The following is a 16,185-nucleotide window of genomic DNA, read 5'->3' on the forward strand; positions in this document are numbered from 1 at the left end:
AGTTCTATTCCTGCCTCTTAGGGAGCAGCAGTGAAAGTTCAAAGCTTTAACTTTCAGAGAGCCTTAGCTAAAATATTTTTAAACTATATATGCACGCACACACACATACAAATATATAAATCCTTTACTTATGAAAATGAGATTCGCTAACATTTTAATGATTTCAGAATGGTTCTGGAGACAGTGACGTCACTGGCATTGATCACTAGGTACACTTCATATCTTTTCTCCAGTGCCAGTTTCAGCCTAATAAAACCTTGGAAAACTTGATTGACAGTGCTTGGTAACAGTGTAAAAAGTTAACATTTGAACTGAATGCAGAGGGGTGACTTCAAAGCGCTGCTGCTGAAATGTTTACATCTGTCTTAATCCTTGTACTGCCAAAAATGACTGACCAGATGTCACTGATGGCCTTTCACACCAGGTCAATGGGCCCGATGTGACCATTTAGGAGACATTTATGTTTGCCATTGCAAACATAAATCCAAGTCCACACTGCCTGAGAATTGCATTGAGATGATGGATATTCCTGCAGGTGATACTGTCTTCATGGTGTAGCGCACCAGGTCCCCTTGCTGGCTATAGTTTTCATGCATGGAGTATCTCACAGATGACTCCATGCAGAAAAAAAACATTACCAATAATTTGAGATTTCTCAGCTTTAATGTGCATAGTACTTTGATGTGCATAGGTTCATTTATCAAACTTCAGCTGCGGGGCTATAAGTAAGAATTGTTTGGGACACCTTGTTCATCACTGAAGCCACAGAGAACAAATATATGGCAGGGACCAGAAGATTGTCTTGGGGAGAACTTTATTTAGAACGAACCTAAGAAGACCCCTGCTGTATCAGCTCAGTGGTCCATCTAAACCAGCATTTCACAAAGTGGCCAACCAGATGCCTGAAGGGTCAATGAACTGGGCACAAAGTCTTTCTCCTGATGCTGCCCGCTGTGGTGGAACGGGCCCGCTCTGGCCTGCAGACCCTGTTCCCCCCTTGCCCTCCAAGGTTTTCACAACACCTAGAAATACTTTTCTTTCTCTCTCGGGTAACCACTGCCACCACCTGACCTTTGTAAAGAATTGTCCACTGGGAGGGTCACAACTCCCAGCTTCCTTTCCAAGTTCTGAGGCCTTGCCACTGTGTCTTCTGCTGCCCAGCACCTTGTCACCATGGGGACCATTTACTGCCTTGTGCGCCCCTGGAGGAATAGCCACTTGCCAACTGCCTGCCTTCTTCCTGGTGCTCCTTTTAAAATAGTGTGTCCAAGATGATGGAGGTCTATGTGGTACAGAAAACCACTACCAGGATCAAAAGTTATAAAGAATTTATTAAAAAGAAAATGTTCATGAGCATACTTTTAGCACAGCACCAGACTAAGGGATTCAAAAGAAATGGGTAAAATGCAATTCCTCTGTCCCTCTCTCTATACATGCCCTATCAGATGTTAAAATATAGGACAGGCTCCTTAGCTTAGGATGTTCTAGATCTCTACAGAGTTGCCGTTGCCTTGCAGCTTCCTCCAGCTCTTCAGGCCAGCACATGGTTAATGGCTGCCTCCTCCATTCCTCAGTTAAGAGTTCTGTCGCCACTGATGGACTCAGCACCCAAAGAAGACCTTCCTCCTTGCTTCCCTGAGACCATTTCCACAGTAGTGAAATTCCCCGCATTGACATTTTAAAAACTGTCCATTATGTGACATTTTCCGCAGTAGATTTTTCCTCACCAGGCACAAACCCAAAGTTTTCTCCTTCTTGCCCTGCATTTTTGGAATCCCCAGTTTTGGCCTGGTGAGAAAAAATCTACAGTGGAAAATTTCACATAATGCAGTTTTAAAAAGTCAATGCAGGGAATTTCACTACTGTGGAAATGGTCTGAGTTTTATCACCTCTCTTTTCCCCACCCACTGACCAAGTCTGGCTGGGTCAGAGAAACTTTTCCTGGAGATTCTTCAGGGATTCCTACCTGAAGTCTCTCTAGTATTTTACACCTCCAAGGCTCTGTTCCCTGCTTGAAGGGAGGGGACTGGACTCTCTTGTTGTCTCTAGCCAGACTTATTAGCATTTCTTAAAGAGGTAGCTGAGGTGAGCTTGGAAAGCCATTGACTGACTTCCTGACTGATTTTCCCAACTTGAAATGCCCACAGTGGGCACTGTTTGTTCCATCAATGCCTGTGGAGCCCCCAAATGGATAAGTAGCATCCCCAAGGCCCTTTCAGGTTGGAAAAAATGGGGGGGGGGCGTTGAAGCACCTCTTATCACATGCTATACAACCCTCATGCAATTAGTCCTCCATGCCCCTAGGAACTGAGTTTCCAGCCATAAACTTTCAACACAGTCTGATGGAAAGTCTTTGGGAGCAGAGGACTTGAATCAGCATTTTGATAACTAAAAGGACTAGGACTACATACATCATTTTGATAATTAAAAGCACTCAGACTACATACATAATCAAATTATTTTTCAAGAAGAAGAAGAGGAGGAGGAGGAGGAGGAGGAGGAGATTGGATTTATACCAGTGTTCCCTCTAAGCTGAGTTAGTGTGAGCTAGCTCACAGGTTTTTAGCTTCCAGCTCACACATTTTTTGTCTTAGTTTAGGAAGGATGGCTCCAGAGCAAACTAATTTATGCAGGAGTCAAATCACTTGCTCACAACTTTATTGCCAGTAGCTCACAAAGAAGAATTTTTGCTGACAAGACTCCACAGCTTAGAGGGAGCATTTTCACTACCCAAAGGAGTCTCAGAGCCGCTTGCAAACGCCTTTCCCCCTCCCCACAACAGACACCCTGTGAGGTAGGTGGGGCTGAAAGAGCTCTGACAGAAACTGCTCTTTTTCAAGAACAGCTGTGCCAGAACTATGGCTTGCCCAAGGTCATCCAGCAGCTGTGAGTGGAGGAGTGGGGAATCAAACCCGGTTCTCCCAGATTAGAGTCCGCGCACTTAACCACTACACCAAACTGGTGTAGAAGAGTCCATGTGTCTAAAATTCCTCTGCAAAATGAAGCATTAATAGGGACATCTTGGCGATGTAGTGAGAATATTTTGGAAATTCTTGGAAAAAACAGTTGGTGTAGTTTCATGTGTGAGGCGTGGGTATTGGCTCTCTCTATTTATATGAAAGTGTGATTATTGGTAATGCAGTGCAGTAGAGGCATGTAACTTTTATGCTTGTTTTATAACCTCAATTGAAACACAAGCAACTTTAAGGCACATGTGTGAATATTTAAGAAATGAGATTTGGAAGACATAATGCATGTGGGTTTCTTATAATTTGCTTTTAATATTTGTGAGATTTTAGGGGTCCTGAAACCATGAGTGCCAGATTTTAAGCAGAAATTAAATTGATTGAAACAGCCCAGAAGCTACAATAAATGTTTTGGAGGCCAGGCACCAGTCTCATTTTTGCCAATCATTGTTTTGCAGTGTACACGAAGAAGTTCTCTTTTCCCTTGTTCCAGCCAAACCTTTCTGCAAGTTCGCGTAGCGACAGGCTGTCCCATCCAAACAGTATGAAATACCCATTTCCATTCCACTCAGTCTTATTCCACAACCTTGTTACAATGGCAAGAAGTGCGCATAGACCATATATGTAGAGCGTTATACATTCAATTCCTGTTCTTGAACACAGAACAGCAAAATAGTTATCTAAAAACAAAACATACCACAAAGGTATGGAAAGAGGGGCCAAGTCACTGCTTGTACCAAATGGGCGGTAAGATGCTTGTGTTTTTGTGCATGACCTTCTCTGTCCTGTGGTCTCTTTTTACAGCTTTATCCAGGGGTGTTTCTTGCTCTTTATTGGGAGTGGCCTGCTGGTTTGCATCCTGGCTTTCCTCTCTGTTTGTTTCTTGGGATGAAATGATGGTAGGCGGTTTTTGGTTGGCAACCGGCAACTTTTCAGGGGGTTCACACTTGACTTCTCCAAGGGGGTGATGCCAGATTTCATCTGCAGGAAGGAAGACAAAAAGTTAAAGTTAGAAGGGCCCTCCCGAATCGCTCTAGGCTCTCTCCAATAGAGGAACAGATTCCCGTCTAAGATTCCAGATTCAAAAAGTCAGATGCATTTTCTCCCCTTAGGGCACACTGTGCCACAGTGACTGCACGTGTGCCTAGTTTGGGCGTGAGAAGCATGCAGGCTGGGTGCTTCCCAGAGCAGTGTCCAAGGAGAGGAGTAAGAAATATGCTTACTGATGAACCCACCCACCCGTTTTCTCTCACCATAGCTAATCCTAGAATCCAGTGGCACCTTTAAGACCAACAAAGTTTTATTCAAAGTATGAGCTCTCGTGTGCATGCACATGAAAGCTCATACCTTAAATAAAATTTTGTTGGTCGTAAGGTGCCACTAGACTCTAAGGTCGAATCTGCATTTGTCTTTCCCACCTGTGTCCCAGCCTTCTGATTCCGTCTTCAAAAAAATGTCTACATTTGCTTTCATTTTCTCACTTCAACTGTGCGAGTATATTTTTACCTGTCTGCTTATGTTTATCGCCCTCTTGTGGCGGTTCCATTTTAATTGCACCTCTGCACTGCTTTAAACGAATCTTCTCCAAACAACTTTCAAACAAGCATAGAGAAAGACGGGGTCACAGAAGCACAAAACTAATTTAAAAATGCAAATGCAAATTTGACCTAAATTTGTTTTACTCCTTCAGACTAACATGTCTGACCACCTGGATCTATCTTCATAACAGTCCTATCCAGCAAGTCATCAGGACTGGAGACTTCCTGCCTTTAAGAAAGGGAAACTGATTCAGTATGCTGCCAGTAGCACATTCCATGGCTTTTGTGGTTTATGCACCTTGCAAACAGGCTTATTTAAAGAAAGCTCTGTGAAAACAAGCATGTAAGACAAATACATTCTTTAAAAAAATAATCAAAGAACGGCAACCATCATACCTCCTCTTTCTGGCTGTGGGTTTTTATGAAAGCTCTCCTTTTTCTTCTCAGAGGTGATGAAGGATCCCTCACTGGACTTTGGAGCCATCTTGGGCTTTTGTTTTGGTTTATGTAACCATGGGTCCTGCATCCAGGCATGGTGCATGGCTTCTTCCGGAGTCATACGCAAGGCAGGCTTCCATCTGCACATAAAACATAAAGGACATTATGATGAAATTCTTGACTGTGACAGATTTTGGGGGGGGAGAACTAAGGGCTAATCTGCACAGTCTCCATCATTAATCATGGGAGGGATTTCTTGAGTTCCTGTCCCCCCCCCCATATAAACCACCATATGTAATCACCATACAAGTGATTCATTTGCATGCATATACGAAAAGAGACAGCATGCACACAGGTATATTGTGTGGTTGATCATACATCACTTCCTTTGAATGATGGGTGAAGTGTGGAAACCCAGACACTGGGTGAGGTGGGAGGAGGAATCACTATAAGTCATTTGTACGTTTACAGGATTTTCATAGCTGTTCATTTCATAGCTCGCCTTTAGAAATCTCTCTGGGTCTAATTCATCTTTTTATTCTGTGTTTATTTTGGAACACCTCAAATAGCTGGGTACTTGACATGAGTTAAATAAAGAGGTATCAGGTCTGTCCTCAAGATGACGAACTAGGTACACAAGGAAGGCAGAGTGGAGCTGGAGGGCCAGAGGCCATGGTAGAGAAGTCAGATCAGCTTCAGAATGTCAGAGGTGGATTTTAGAGAGGTAGTTAAAGGAACCTGATTTGATGCCCAGTGCTGGGAAGCACCCTGCAGTCAGTGTGGTACAGAGGTTAAAATATCAGACTAGGATCTCTGAACAAGTTAATCTAATAGTTCACAGTTTTGACACATATCTCTATTGGAACTTTCTTCTAAACTCAGAGAAGCGTTCTCCTCAGACCATCAGAAGTGATGAATTGGAAGGTTTTGATATGGCCATGTGTATTTCATGTAATTGGGTCCATAAGATAGCCATGCCCAAAACACCCATGAATCTCTCATATGTGGGTTGCATGAGACTATCTAATCCAGGGGTGGCCAAATTGTGGCTCGGGAGCCACATGCGGCTCTTTCACACCTCTTGTGTGGCTCCTGGCAGGGTAGCTGGGGAAGCGTTCCCTTCCCCAGCCAGTGTTCCCCTTCCCTGGGTAGGCTTGAGGCGAGGGGGGAGCAGAGAAAGAAAGCAACTTTAAATGCATTCTCAAAGCACCCCCCCATCAAGCCTACAAATATCATTGGACAAATAAATATCATCAATATCTTTTTTTATCCTTTTTTGGTTTTATTTTTAGCAGTATCATTTAATGTTAATCAAAAACAAATCTGCATATTTTTCAATTAAAACGTGTGTAATATTTCTTCATGTCTTGCGGCTCTCGAACACCTGATGTTTATTCTATGTGGCTCTTATGTTGAGCAAGTTTGGCCACCCCTGGTCTAATGTTTATGAAAGTGCTTTGATGAGACTCTCAGAAGTTGTATTTTATCTTTTAATCTTTAGATCGGGGAAGGGATAAGTAATGATATGTATGTCTTTTTCTGATTTCATTTCTGATTTCATTTACGTATGTGATATATTTTGTATCACGGTGATTCTTTCATATTCACTTATTTCAAGAATGATTAAATTGATTTTAAATAAAAATCTGAGAAGACAAATGAGTGATCTTTGGCTGGGATACAAGGTTTTCACTTGCTACCTGCAAATAAACAAAGTTCTGGCTTCTCTTCAGTCAGGGGGCTGTAACTTACAGAGACTGGGTATCGAAGAGAGCAGCCATCTCAATATAGCCCTGCATTGTTTTGGAACAGGAAATGAGGCCTTTTGCTTCCATGTGTCTCTTTTAAAAGGAATGCTTCCCTTACAGGAGTGTAACAGTTCACCTGTTACAGGGGATTAATCTATAAAATATGTATTGTGCTTTGGTGTTTAGTCATGCCAGCCACATGACCACGGAAACATCTTTGGACAGCGCTGGCTCTTCGGCTTTGAAACGGAGATGAGCACCACAACCCTAGAGTCGGATTCAACTGGCTTTCGAGCAAGGGAACCTTTACCTTTTTTTACAGTAACTGTTAATTTACACATTGACAGATACATCGGGACAAAAATATTGAGGATTTAAAAACCCAGGATGTATGCTTAGGAAAATTAGTAAAAGCCACCTTACACCAGACATTTTTTCAGAAAGTCCAAAAAAGAAGCATCGTAGGTTTTCAATACAGCACTCAGATCCTTCGAATTCGGGTTTCGTACCTTCCCCCTGCTATTGGTTACACTCTTTGGGTTACCATTAGAATCTTCAAGACAGAAAAGCAAAATGTTAAAAATGGTAAACATACATGTATGTTATCCATAGATGAGGAACTTGCTGGACAAATTCACAAGATTTGGGTCTAGAAAGTTAAAAATGAACATTTTCAGGATGTACTCCCAGAGAATGGTCCTAGAGCCAGACATGTCCAGAAACCCAACCCCCTTGTTTGTATGGTAAGGCCAGTTGGTGCGATTTATCAGTTGAGCGACTCCAGTTATGGAGCACAGTATTACAACTGGCACTCAAGCACAGCATTGCATAAAAATATGCACATATATATATGGCACACTAGGATCTGGGAAGGCTGTTGTAAAGATCAAATGGGGGAAAAGGGGAATGTTGTGAGTCGCTTTCGGTCCCCATTGGCAGAAAAGTGGGGTATAAATCAAGTAAATAAATATCAATATGCAACATTAGAGTATGGAAGCCCTTATTTGAACTTTTAAACTATTCCTTTCTCAGAGGTGTCGAGATGGTTTAAGGCAGCCCTAGGTTGTAGAGACTAAATTTTTGTTGTTGTTGTTCAGTCGCACAGTCGAGTCCGACTCTTCGCGACCCCATGGACCAGATCCCGCCAGGCCCTCCTGTCTTCCGCCGTCCTCTGAAGTTGGCTCAATTTCATGTTCGTTGCATCGATGACACTGTCTAACCATCTCATCCTTTGCCGTCCCCGTCTTCTTTGACCTTCAATCTTTCCCAGCATCAGGGTCTTCTCCAGTGAGTGCTCCCTTCTCATTTGGTGGCCAAAGTATTTGAGCTTCAGTTTCATTATCTGGCCTTCCAGGGAACAGTCAGGGTTGATTTCTTTTAGGATTGACTGATTTGATCTTCTTGCAGTCCAAGGGACTCTCAAGAGTCTTCTCCAGCACCATAGTTCAAAAGAATATATTCTTCGGTGCTCGGCCTTCCTTATAGTCCAACTCTCGCAGCCATACATGACTACTGGGAATACCATTGCTTTGACCATGCGGACTTTTGTTGGCAGGGTGATGTCTCTACTTTTTATCATGCTGTTTAGGTTCGCCATCGCTTTCCTCCCAAGGAGCAGGCGTCTTTTAATTTCATGGCTGCAGTCACAGTCTGTGGTGATCTGGGATCCCAGGAACGTGAAGTCTGTCACTACTTCCACGACTTCCCCTTCTATTTGCCAAGGAGTGATGGGGCCGGATGCCATGATCTTAGTTTTTTTGATGTTGAGCTTCAAGCCCACTTTTGCGCTTTCCTCTTTTACTCTGAGCAAGAGGCTCTTTAGATCCTTTTCACTTTCAGCCATTAGAGTGGTATCATCTGCATATCTGAGGTTGTTGATCTTTTCCCCAGCAATCTTAATTCCCGCTTGTGATTCATCCAGGCCAGCATTTCGCATGATGTACTCTGCATATATATTAAATAAGCAAGGTGACAATATACATCCTTGTCGTACTCCTTTTCCTATGCTTTTCCTTGTCGTACTCCTTTTCCTCTGAAGACGGAGGTCCTGGGCCTTGGTCGGGCCGGGACAGGATTGGGGCTCCCTCTCCCGACCTTCAATGGGGTACCTTTGGTGCCAGCGTCTGGGGTTCGGAGTTTGGGAGTGCACCTGGACTCTGCTTTAACAATGGAGGCCCAGGTGGCAGCCACTGTCAAGTCCGCCTTTTTCCATCTGCGGCGGGCTCGGCAGTTGTCCCCCTACCTGGACCGGGATGACCTGGCCACAGTGATCCATGCGACGGTCACCTCGAGACTAGACCACTGCAACGCTCTCTACATGGGGCTGCCTTTGTCGCAAATCCAGAGGCTGCAACTGGTGCAGAATGCTGCAGCCAGGCTGTTAATGGGTATCTCTAGAAGGGACCATATACAGCCTGTGCTGAAAGCGCTGCACTGGTTGCCAATAGCGTACCGGATTCGCTTCAAAGTGCTGGTTATGACCTATAAAGCCCTATATGGTCTGGGTCCAACCTACCTGAGGGACTGCCTCCCCCCGTATGTTCCCCCAAGAGCACTACGGTCTGGGGCCCAAAACCTGCTAACTATTCCGGGCCCCAGGGATGCAAAATTGGCCGCCACAAGGGCCAGGGCTTTTTCAGTAGCGGCCCCTACCTGGTGGAATGAGCTCCCAGGGGAGATCTGGGCCCTGCAGGATTTGATGCAGTTCTGCAGGGCCTGTAAGACAGAACTCTTCCACCAGGCTTTCGAGTAGGGGCCGCTGCCCCCCCATTGTGTTACCATCTTGGGGGGGATTGGAAGAGGCCCAGAGAAAGGCCCTGAGAAGATCTGGAACATCATGACACTATAGACTGTCTCCTAGGAACTGTTCGGAACTGTCTCGCCATCTTGGGTTTTGAAGTTAGTTTTCACCGAGCACTTTATGTGATATAGGATGGGTTTTAAATTGTATATAATGTTTTTATAATGCAGATATACTGTTATTTTTGTATTGTTGTTTATATCTTGCCCTGTAAGCCACCCTGAGCCCTACGGGGGAGTGCGGGGTACAAATTTTAATAATAAATAAATAAATATGCTGAACCAATCAGTTGTTCCATATCCGGTTCTAACTGTCGCTTCTTGGCCCTTATACAGGTTTCTCAAGAGACATGTGAGGTGGTCTGGTACTCCCATCTCTTTAAGGACCTGCCATAGTTTGTTGTGATCCACACAGTCAAAAGCCCTATATAGTCAATGAAGCAGAAGTAGATATTTTTCTGGTACTCTCTTGCTTTCTCCATAATCCAGCGAATGTTGGCAATTTGATCTCTAGTTCCTCTACCTCTTCGAAACCCAGCTTGTACTTCTGGTAGTTCTCTATCCACGTACTGTTGAAGCCTAGCTTGTAGGATCTTGAGCATGACCTTGCTAGCGTGTGATATGAGTGCAATTGTGTGATAGTTTCAACATTCCTCGGCATTGCCCTTCTTTGGGATTGGAATGTATACTGACCTTTTCCAATCCTGTGGCCACTGTTGCGTTTTCCAAATTTGCTGACAAATTGAGTGCAGCACTTTAACAGCATCATCTTCTAAGACTTTGAATAGCTCAGCTGGAATACCATCACCTCCACTAGCTTTGTTGTTAGCAATGCTTTCTAAGGCCCATTTAACTTCACATTCCAGGATGTCTGGCTCGAGGTCAGTGATTATACCGTCGTGGTTGTCAAGGACATCGAGGTCTTTCTTGTATAGTTCTTCTGTGTATTCTTGCCATCTTTTCCTAATCTCTTCTGCTTCTGTTAGGTCCCTACCGTTTTTGTCCTTTATCATGGCCAGCTTTGCATGGAACGCTCCCTTGATTTCTCCAACTTTCTTGAAGAGATCTCTAGTCCTTCCCATTCTATTGTTTTCTTCTATTACTTTGCACTGTTCATTCAGGAAGGCCTCCTTATCTCTCCTTGCTGTTCTCTGGAAATCTGCGTTCAGTTGGGTAAATCTTTCCTTTTCGCCTTTGCCTTTCGCTTTCCTTCTTTCCTCTGCTATTTGTAAAGCCTCATCAGAAAGCCATTTTGCTTTCTTGCATTTCTTTTTCTTTGGGATGGTGGTGATTGCTGCCTCCTGTACAATGTCACGAACCTCCGTCCACAGTTCTTCAGGCACTCTATCAAATCCAGACCATTGAATCTATTCTTCACCTCTACTGTATATTCATCAGGGATGCGATCTAGGTCAAACCTGAATGGCCTCGTGGTTTTCCCAATTTTCTTCAGTTTAAGTCTGAATTTTGCAATGAGTAGATCATGATCTGAACCACAGTCAGCTCCAGGTCTTGTTTTTACTGACTGGATATAGCTTCTCCATCTTTGACTGCAAATTATATAGTCAATCTGATTTCGGTGTTGCCCATCTGGTGATGTCCATGTGTAGAGTCGCCTCTTAGGTTGTTGGAAAAGGGTGTTCGCTATGACCAGTGTGTTCTCTTGACAAAACTTTGTTAACCTTTGTCCTGCTTCATTTTGCTTTCCAAGGCCAAACTTGTCTGTTATTCCAGTTACCTTTTGACTTCCTACTTTAGCATTCCAGTCCCCTATGATGATGAGGACATCATTTTTTTGTGTTAGTTCTATGAGGTGTTGTAGGTCTTCATAGAACCAGTCCACTTCAGCCTCTTCTGCATCAGTGGTTGGGGCAGAGACTTGGATTACTGTGATGTTGAATGGTTTGCCTTGGAATCGGACCGAAATCATTCTGTCATTTTTGAGTTTGTATACTTAGATTTGAGAGACTAAATGAAGACACCCAAATCTAAGTATACAAACACAGCACATAAAGGAAATGCCACATACTTAGTATAACAAGGTTTCCATCTCTCCCATGGCCATCACAACTTGTTCTTTGTGGGAAGGGAAATATCTCAAACAAGTCAATCTAATAACATCAATTTAATCCAATCCTTCTCCGCCAAGGCTACCACAACTTATTTTTTGCGGGGAGGGAAAATAACACAGACATTGTTCATGAACCCAAGAATTATTTTCACCACTCACCTGAATCAGAACGCTCGGGGCAACTTGCCCATCTTTAGATGCAGGGTGGCTACAGAAGCCCCACCCCTGCACAAACTGCATTGCACACAGACCACACGGGTATGCATTGTGCTACCATTGCCACCAGGGGTCCTTGAAAGCACAGGAGCCTGCCCACCATTATTTATTTTCATTTATTTATTCATTTGATTTATAGCCCGCCCACCCACCCCTGCACAACAGGATGTACTTTAGGATGGCCGTTTTGTCTGTTAGTTGATTATTGGTGCTTACCAAAGAATGTTCGCCTTCTTGATGCTGTCTGAATGAATTCTGTCGGAGGAAGGCCCAGTACCTTTAAAACACACCAAAAAAAATCAGCCATAAGAGTCTCTTGGTAAATCAAATATGTAACAAATTAACTGTTTTGGTATTATTGCTGAACTCACTTTGGTTTGGTGCAGCATCAGTTCAGATTTCCAAAATAAGAAGGAACGCCAATGATCATTAAAAGCTAAGGTACTTCACAGGATTGTGAGAATAAAATAGAGGAAGGGAGAAAAGCTCTTTGGAAGGATGGGATAAAATTATATTATTGCAAGCTTCCGGCACCAATGCAATTCATTGTAGTTGTGCAGCTGATGCAGGAGAGAAAACAGCAAATAGTATTTTGAAATTTCATCGGTCTCATGGGGGGCACGATGTTCCAGTCGCTCTTTGATTGTTTAAAGCTAAGTCGCTGGCCCAGCTCACGGGGCCACCATCTTCCCCCTTTACCCCACTAGAGAGAGTCCAGTCTAAATTCCTTAGAGTATTATTACAAGTACCTACGTGTGTGTCAAACACTCGGGTCAGATTGGAAACAGGAATGCTTCGGGTAGAGGCTAGAATTCGTATCCTCTCAATTTATAAATGGGTAACAGGAAATGTAAACCCCAGGGGTCTGTTCCCTTTACTCCATCAGGACCAATTTCAGTCCAATAGGCATAGAGCAGTCTTGAATTCCATCCAGAAATTAGGCTTCTCTCCCCAAGCCCTTCTGGATCTTGGTATAGACCAGGCAAAATCACTCATTAAGCAGAGAGTGACTGACACTGAAAGACAATTGGATATTCTCAGTTCTCCTGGCTATTTCTCTCCAGCAAATACCAGATATATAATCGCTCCTGCAGCCTATTGACATTTTCTTGAATCCAGTAACTCAAGAAGGGCATTCACATTAGCCAGAGGCATGTCTGTTAAATACGGGGTTCTGGACACATTGAAGTGATCAGCTGTAGTTTATTTAGTGATTTCAGCACACTCCAAGGACACCCAGCAGGGTTTGAGCCTTGCTTATAAAGCATGCAAACACCCCCACCCACCCCCCACCACCCCCACACACACTGTCTCACGGATAGGCTATTTACATTACACTATTTATCTTTAGATCAGTTCCAGGATCCTAGTCAGCTATTGTTCTTGGGGAGCAAGCTCACCCAGTTCAAGGTTCACCTTCAGGGCTGGCTCAGGCTCAATATATAACACCCCTCACCCCTAAGTTCCAAAACACCTTAACAGCCATAGTCTCTTAGGTATGCTTGTCGGCATCGTTCTCCGTTTGAACGCCGCGGCTCAGGCTGAGGGGTTGCGGTTACGAGATCTTGGCTCAATGTTGCAGGTGCAATGCTGGTGGAAGGTTGTGGGGCTGGCGTTACCTCTGGAGAGTCCATGGCCGCTTGGTCTGGTGTTTCACCCCCCCTGGCGGTCAGACTGTGCATTGTCGGGCTGAAACTCACAGTCTGTGACTCCTGAGGTCATAGCAGTCCCTCATCGTAGTCTTCCGCCACTGCTGATGGTGACTGCGGATCATCTGGAAATGGGTGGTGGTGGAGCTCGTCTATGTGCCTACGAAGGACCTGACCATCGTCGGTCGATACCTCGTATGACAAAGGTCCAGTAACCCAGATGACTTTGGCAGGAACCCAGGCAGGACCACTGGAACAGTTCCTCGCATAGACGGAGTCACCAGGGAAAAATCTTCTGGGCGCTTCCTGGTTCTCTGTTGCCTGGCGATGCTCAGGGGCTTGATCTGGGTGTAGTCTGTCCAGTCAGGTGGTTACATGCCTGCCTGTGAAGAGTTCCACTGAGCTGTGACCAGTGGCAGCGCTCAGGGTCACTCGATGTCCAAAAAGGAAGGCTGCGAGTCTATGGTCCTAGTCTCTGTGGATGACTCCTTTGTGGTCTGCCCTATCCTCTCCGCTTGTCTGTTGGTGGCCGGGTGGAAGGGAGCGGAGCGGATGTGTCGGATGAGGTAGCAGCCCATTAATTCTTGGAATTCCCTTGAGGTGAAGGCTGTCCTTCGCGGTGTGGTGGGACACGTCTTTTACTTGCAGAGGGCAGTCAGGAAGCTCCTCCATGAGCAGGATCTGGTGCGTGGGAGCAGGGTCAGGATCATAGGAGCAAAGCGGCAGGCGACTGAGGGTGTCGGCATGTCCCATAGCCTTCCCTGAGCAGTGGAGGAGGGAGTAGTGGTATCCCACCAGGAAGATGGACCAACACAGCATGTGCGGCAAGAGCATCTGGGGGGTCCGGCGATCCAGACCCAGCAGGGGCTTGTGGTCTGTAACAATGGTGAATGGGCGTCCATAGAGGTAGTCATGGAACTTCTTCACCCCTGCGACAATAGCCAGTGCCTCGTTGATTTGAGCATAGTTGCGCTCGGCTGAAGACAGGGTGCGGGGGTAGTAAGCCACGGGGACCTCCCAGCCCGCCAGCAACTGGTATCCTAGGACAGCTCCGATGCCGTACAGGGAAGCATTGCATGTGAGGACGACAGGCAGCGTCTCGTCAAAGTGGGCCAGGACAGCATTGGAGGTGAGCAGCTCCTTGACGGCCCGGAGGAGGTGGTGGAGCGGTTCTGCGAGAGCAGCTCTGTGGGGCAGGAAAGAGGGATAAAAGTTCAGGAGCCCCCAAGAAGGCCTGGAGTTCGGCTTCGAGGTTGGTGCGGGAGCGTCAATGATGGTGCACACCTTGTCTGGGGCCAGATGGATACCCTCCGCGTTGACAGAGAACCCCAGGAACTCGACCCACGGAACCCCCAGGAGGCACTTTTCCCACTTCACCTTGAGGCCGGCTGACTGGAAACGCTGCAGGATGGTGCGCTGTCTCTTGGCAAAGTACTTGTCTGTGGGGGCGGCAATCAAAATGTTGTCAAAGAAGGGTTGGACCCTTGGAATTCCTTTAAGGAGAGAGTCCATTAGGTTCTGGAAAATTCCTGGGGCTACGCTGACCCCAAACCGCAGTCGCCGTACCCGGAACATGCCCCTGTGCGTCACTAAAGTCTTGGCCCCCGTGGTCGCATCATCCACTTGTAGCTGCTGGTAGGCCTGAGCTAGGTCCAAGTTTCCAAAGACCTTGGTGCCCACTAGAGAGGCCAAGACATGGCTGACTACCGGCACCGGGTAGGAGTGGTCCTGCAGCGCCATGTTTATTGTGCATTTGTAGTCCATGCAGATGCAGACGTCTCCATTGGGCTTAATGGGTGTAACAATCGGGATTTCCCAGAGGGCATGCGGAACTGGCTCCAAAACCCCTTGGCCCACTAACTGATCCAGCTCCTCATCTATTTTTGGCTTCAATGCGAACGAGACACACCTAGCCTTCAGCCGTATGGGCCACACCTCTGGGTTTATTTATTATTTATTTATTCGATTTTTACCCCACCCTCTCGGCAAGGCTGGCTCAGGGCAGCTTACAACAATATAAAACAGTACAATAAATAATAAAACCAGACAAACACAAATTTAAAACCGTAATTATACTACTTAATAAAGTGCTAGCATTAATTCCTCAGGCACAGTCAGCATCATAATTTACTACAGATGTCCCAGGCACTCAGGCCAGGCTATATTTGGGTTGAGCTATATTTGGGGGGACCCAGGGGGTCAAGCTCGCTCCCCCAAAACTGTCAGATGTTGGTGGTGGCAGTTCCAAAGGCCTGACGGAAAAGCTCCGTTTTACAGACCCTGCGGAGCTGTAACAGGTCCCGCAGGGCCCTGATCTCCTCTGGGAGCTCATTCCACCAGAATGAAGCCACCACCAAGAAAGCCCTAGCCCTCGTTGACGCAAGCCTGGCCTCCTTGATGGTCGGGAGGACCAGCCGGTTCTGGGTCCCCGATCACAGTGCTCTCTGGGGAACATATGGGGTAAGGCGATTCCTCAGGTATGCAGGTCCCTGGCCATAAAAGGTAATAACTAGCACCTTGAACTGAATCCGGTATGCTATAGGCAGCCAGTGCAGTTCTTTTAGGGCAGGCTGGATGTGTTCCCACACAGGATGACACAACAACAGCCTCGCCGCTACGTTCTGCACTAGCTGCAGCTTCCGGATTTGGGCCAAGGGCAGCCCCATGTAGAGGGCATTACAGTAATCCAATCTTGAGGTGCCCATTGTGTGGATCACTGTTGCCAAGTCGTTGCATTCGAGGAAGGGAACCTGCTGCCTA

At 45.7% G+C, this 16,185-nt stretch overlaps 1 protein-coding gene across 1 annotated transcript in view; it reads right to left on the minus strand.

Annotated features, from left to right (window-relative positions):
* Window positions 1-3,690: 3,690 nt before the first annotated feature.
* Window positions 3,691-16,185, minus strand: part of DYRK4 (dual specificity tyrosine-(Y)-phosphorylation regulated kinase 4) — a 47,427-nt gene continuing 34,932 nt past the window's right edge. The window contains exons 9-12 of the mRNA XM_015411179.1: window positions 11,993-12,053; window positions 7,114-7,243; window positions 4,901-5,082; window positions 3,691-3,947 (exon numbers count right to left, since the gene is read on the minus strand). Coding sequence (XP_015266665.1) covers window positions 3,691-3,947; window positions 4,901-5,082; window positions 7,114-7,243; window positions 11,993-12,053 — 630 coding nt within the window. The remainder of the gene's footprint in view (window positions 3,948-4,900; window positions 5,083-7,113; window positions 7,244-11,992; window positions 12,054-16,185) is intronic.

This window comes from Gekko japonicus, unplaced genomic scaffold (assembly GCF_001447785.1).
Source record: "Gekko japonicus isolate JY-2015 unplaced genomic scaffold, Gekko_japonicus_V1.1 scaffold944, whole genome shotgun sequence".
NCBI classification, from domain to species: domain Eukaryota; kingdom Metazoa; phylum Chordata; class Lepidosauria; order Squamata; family Gekkonidae; genus Gekko; species Gekko japonicus.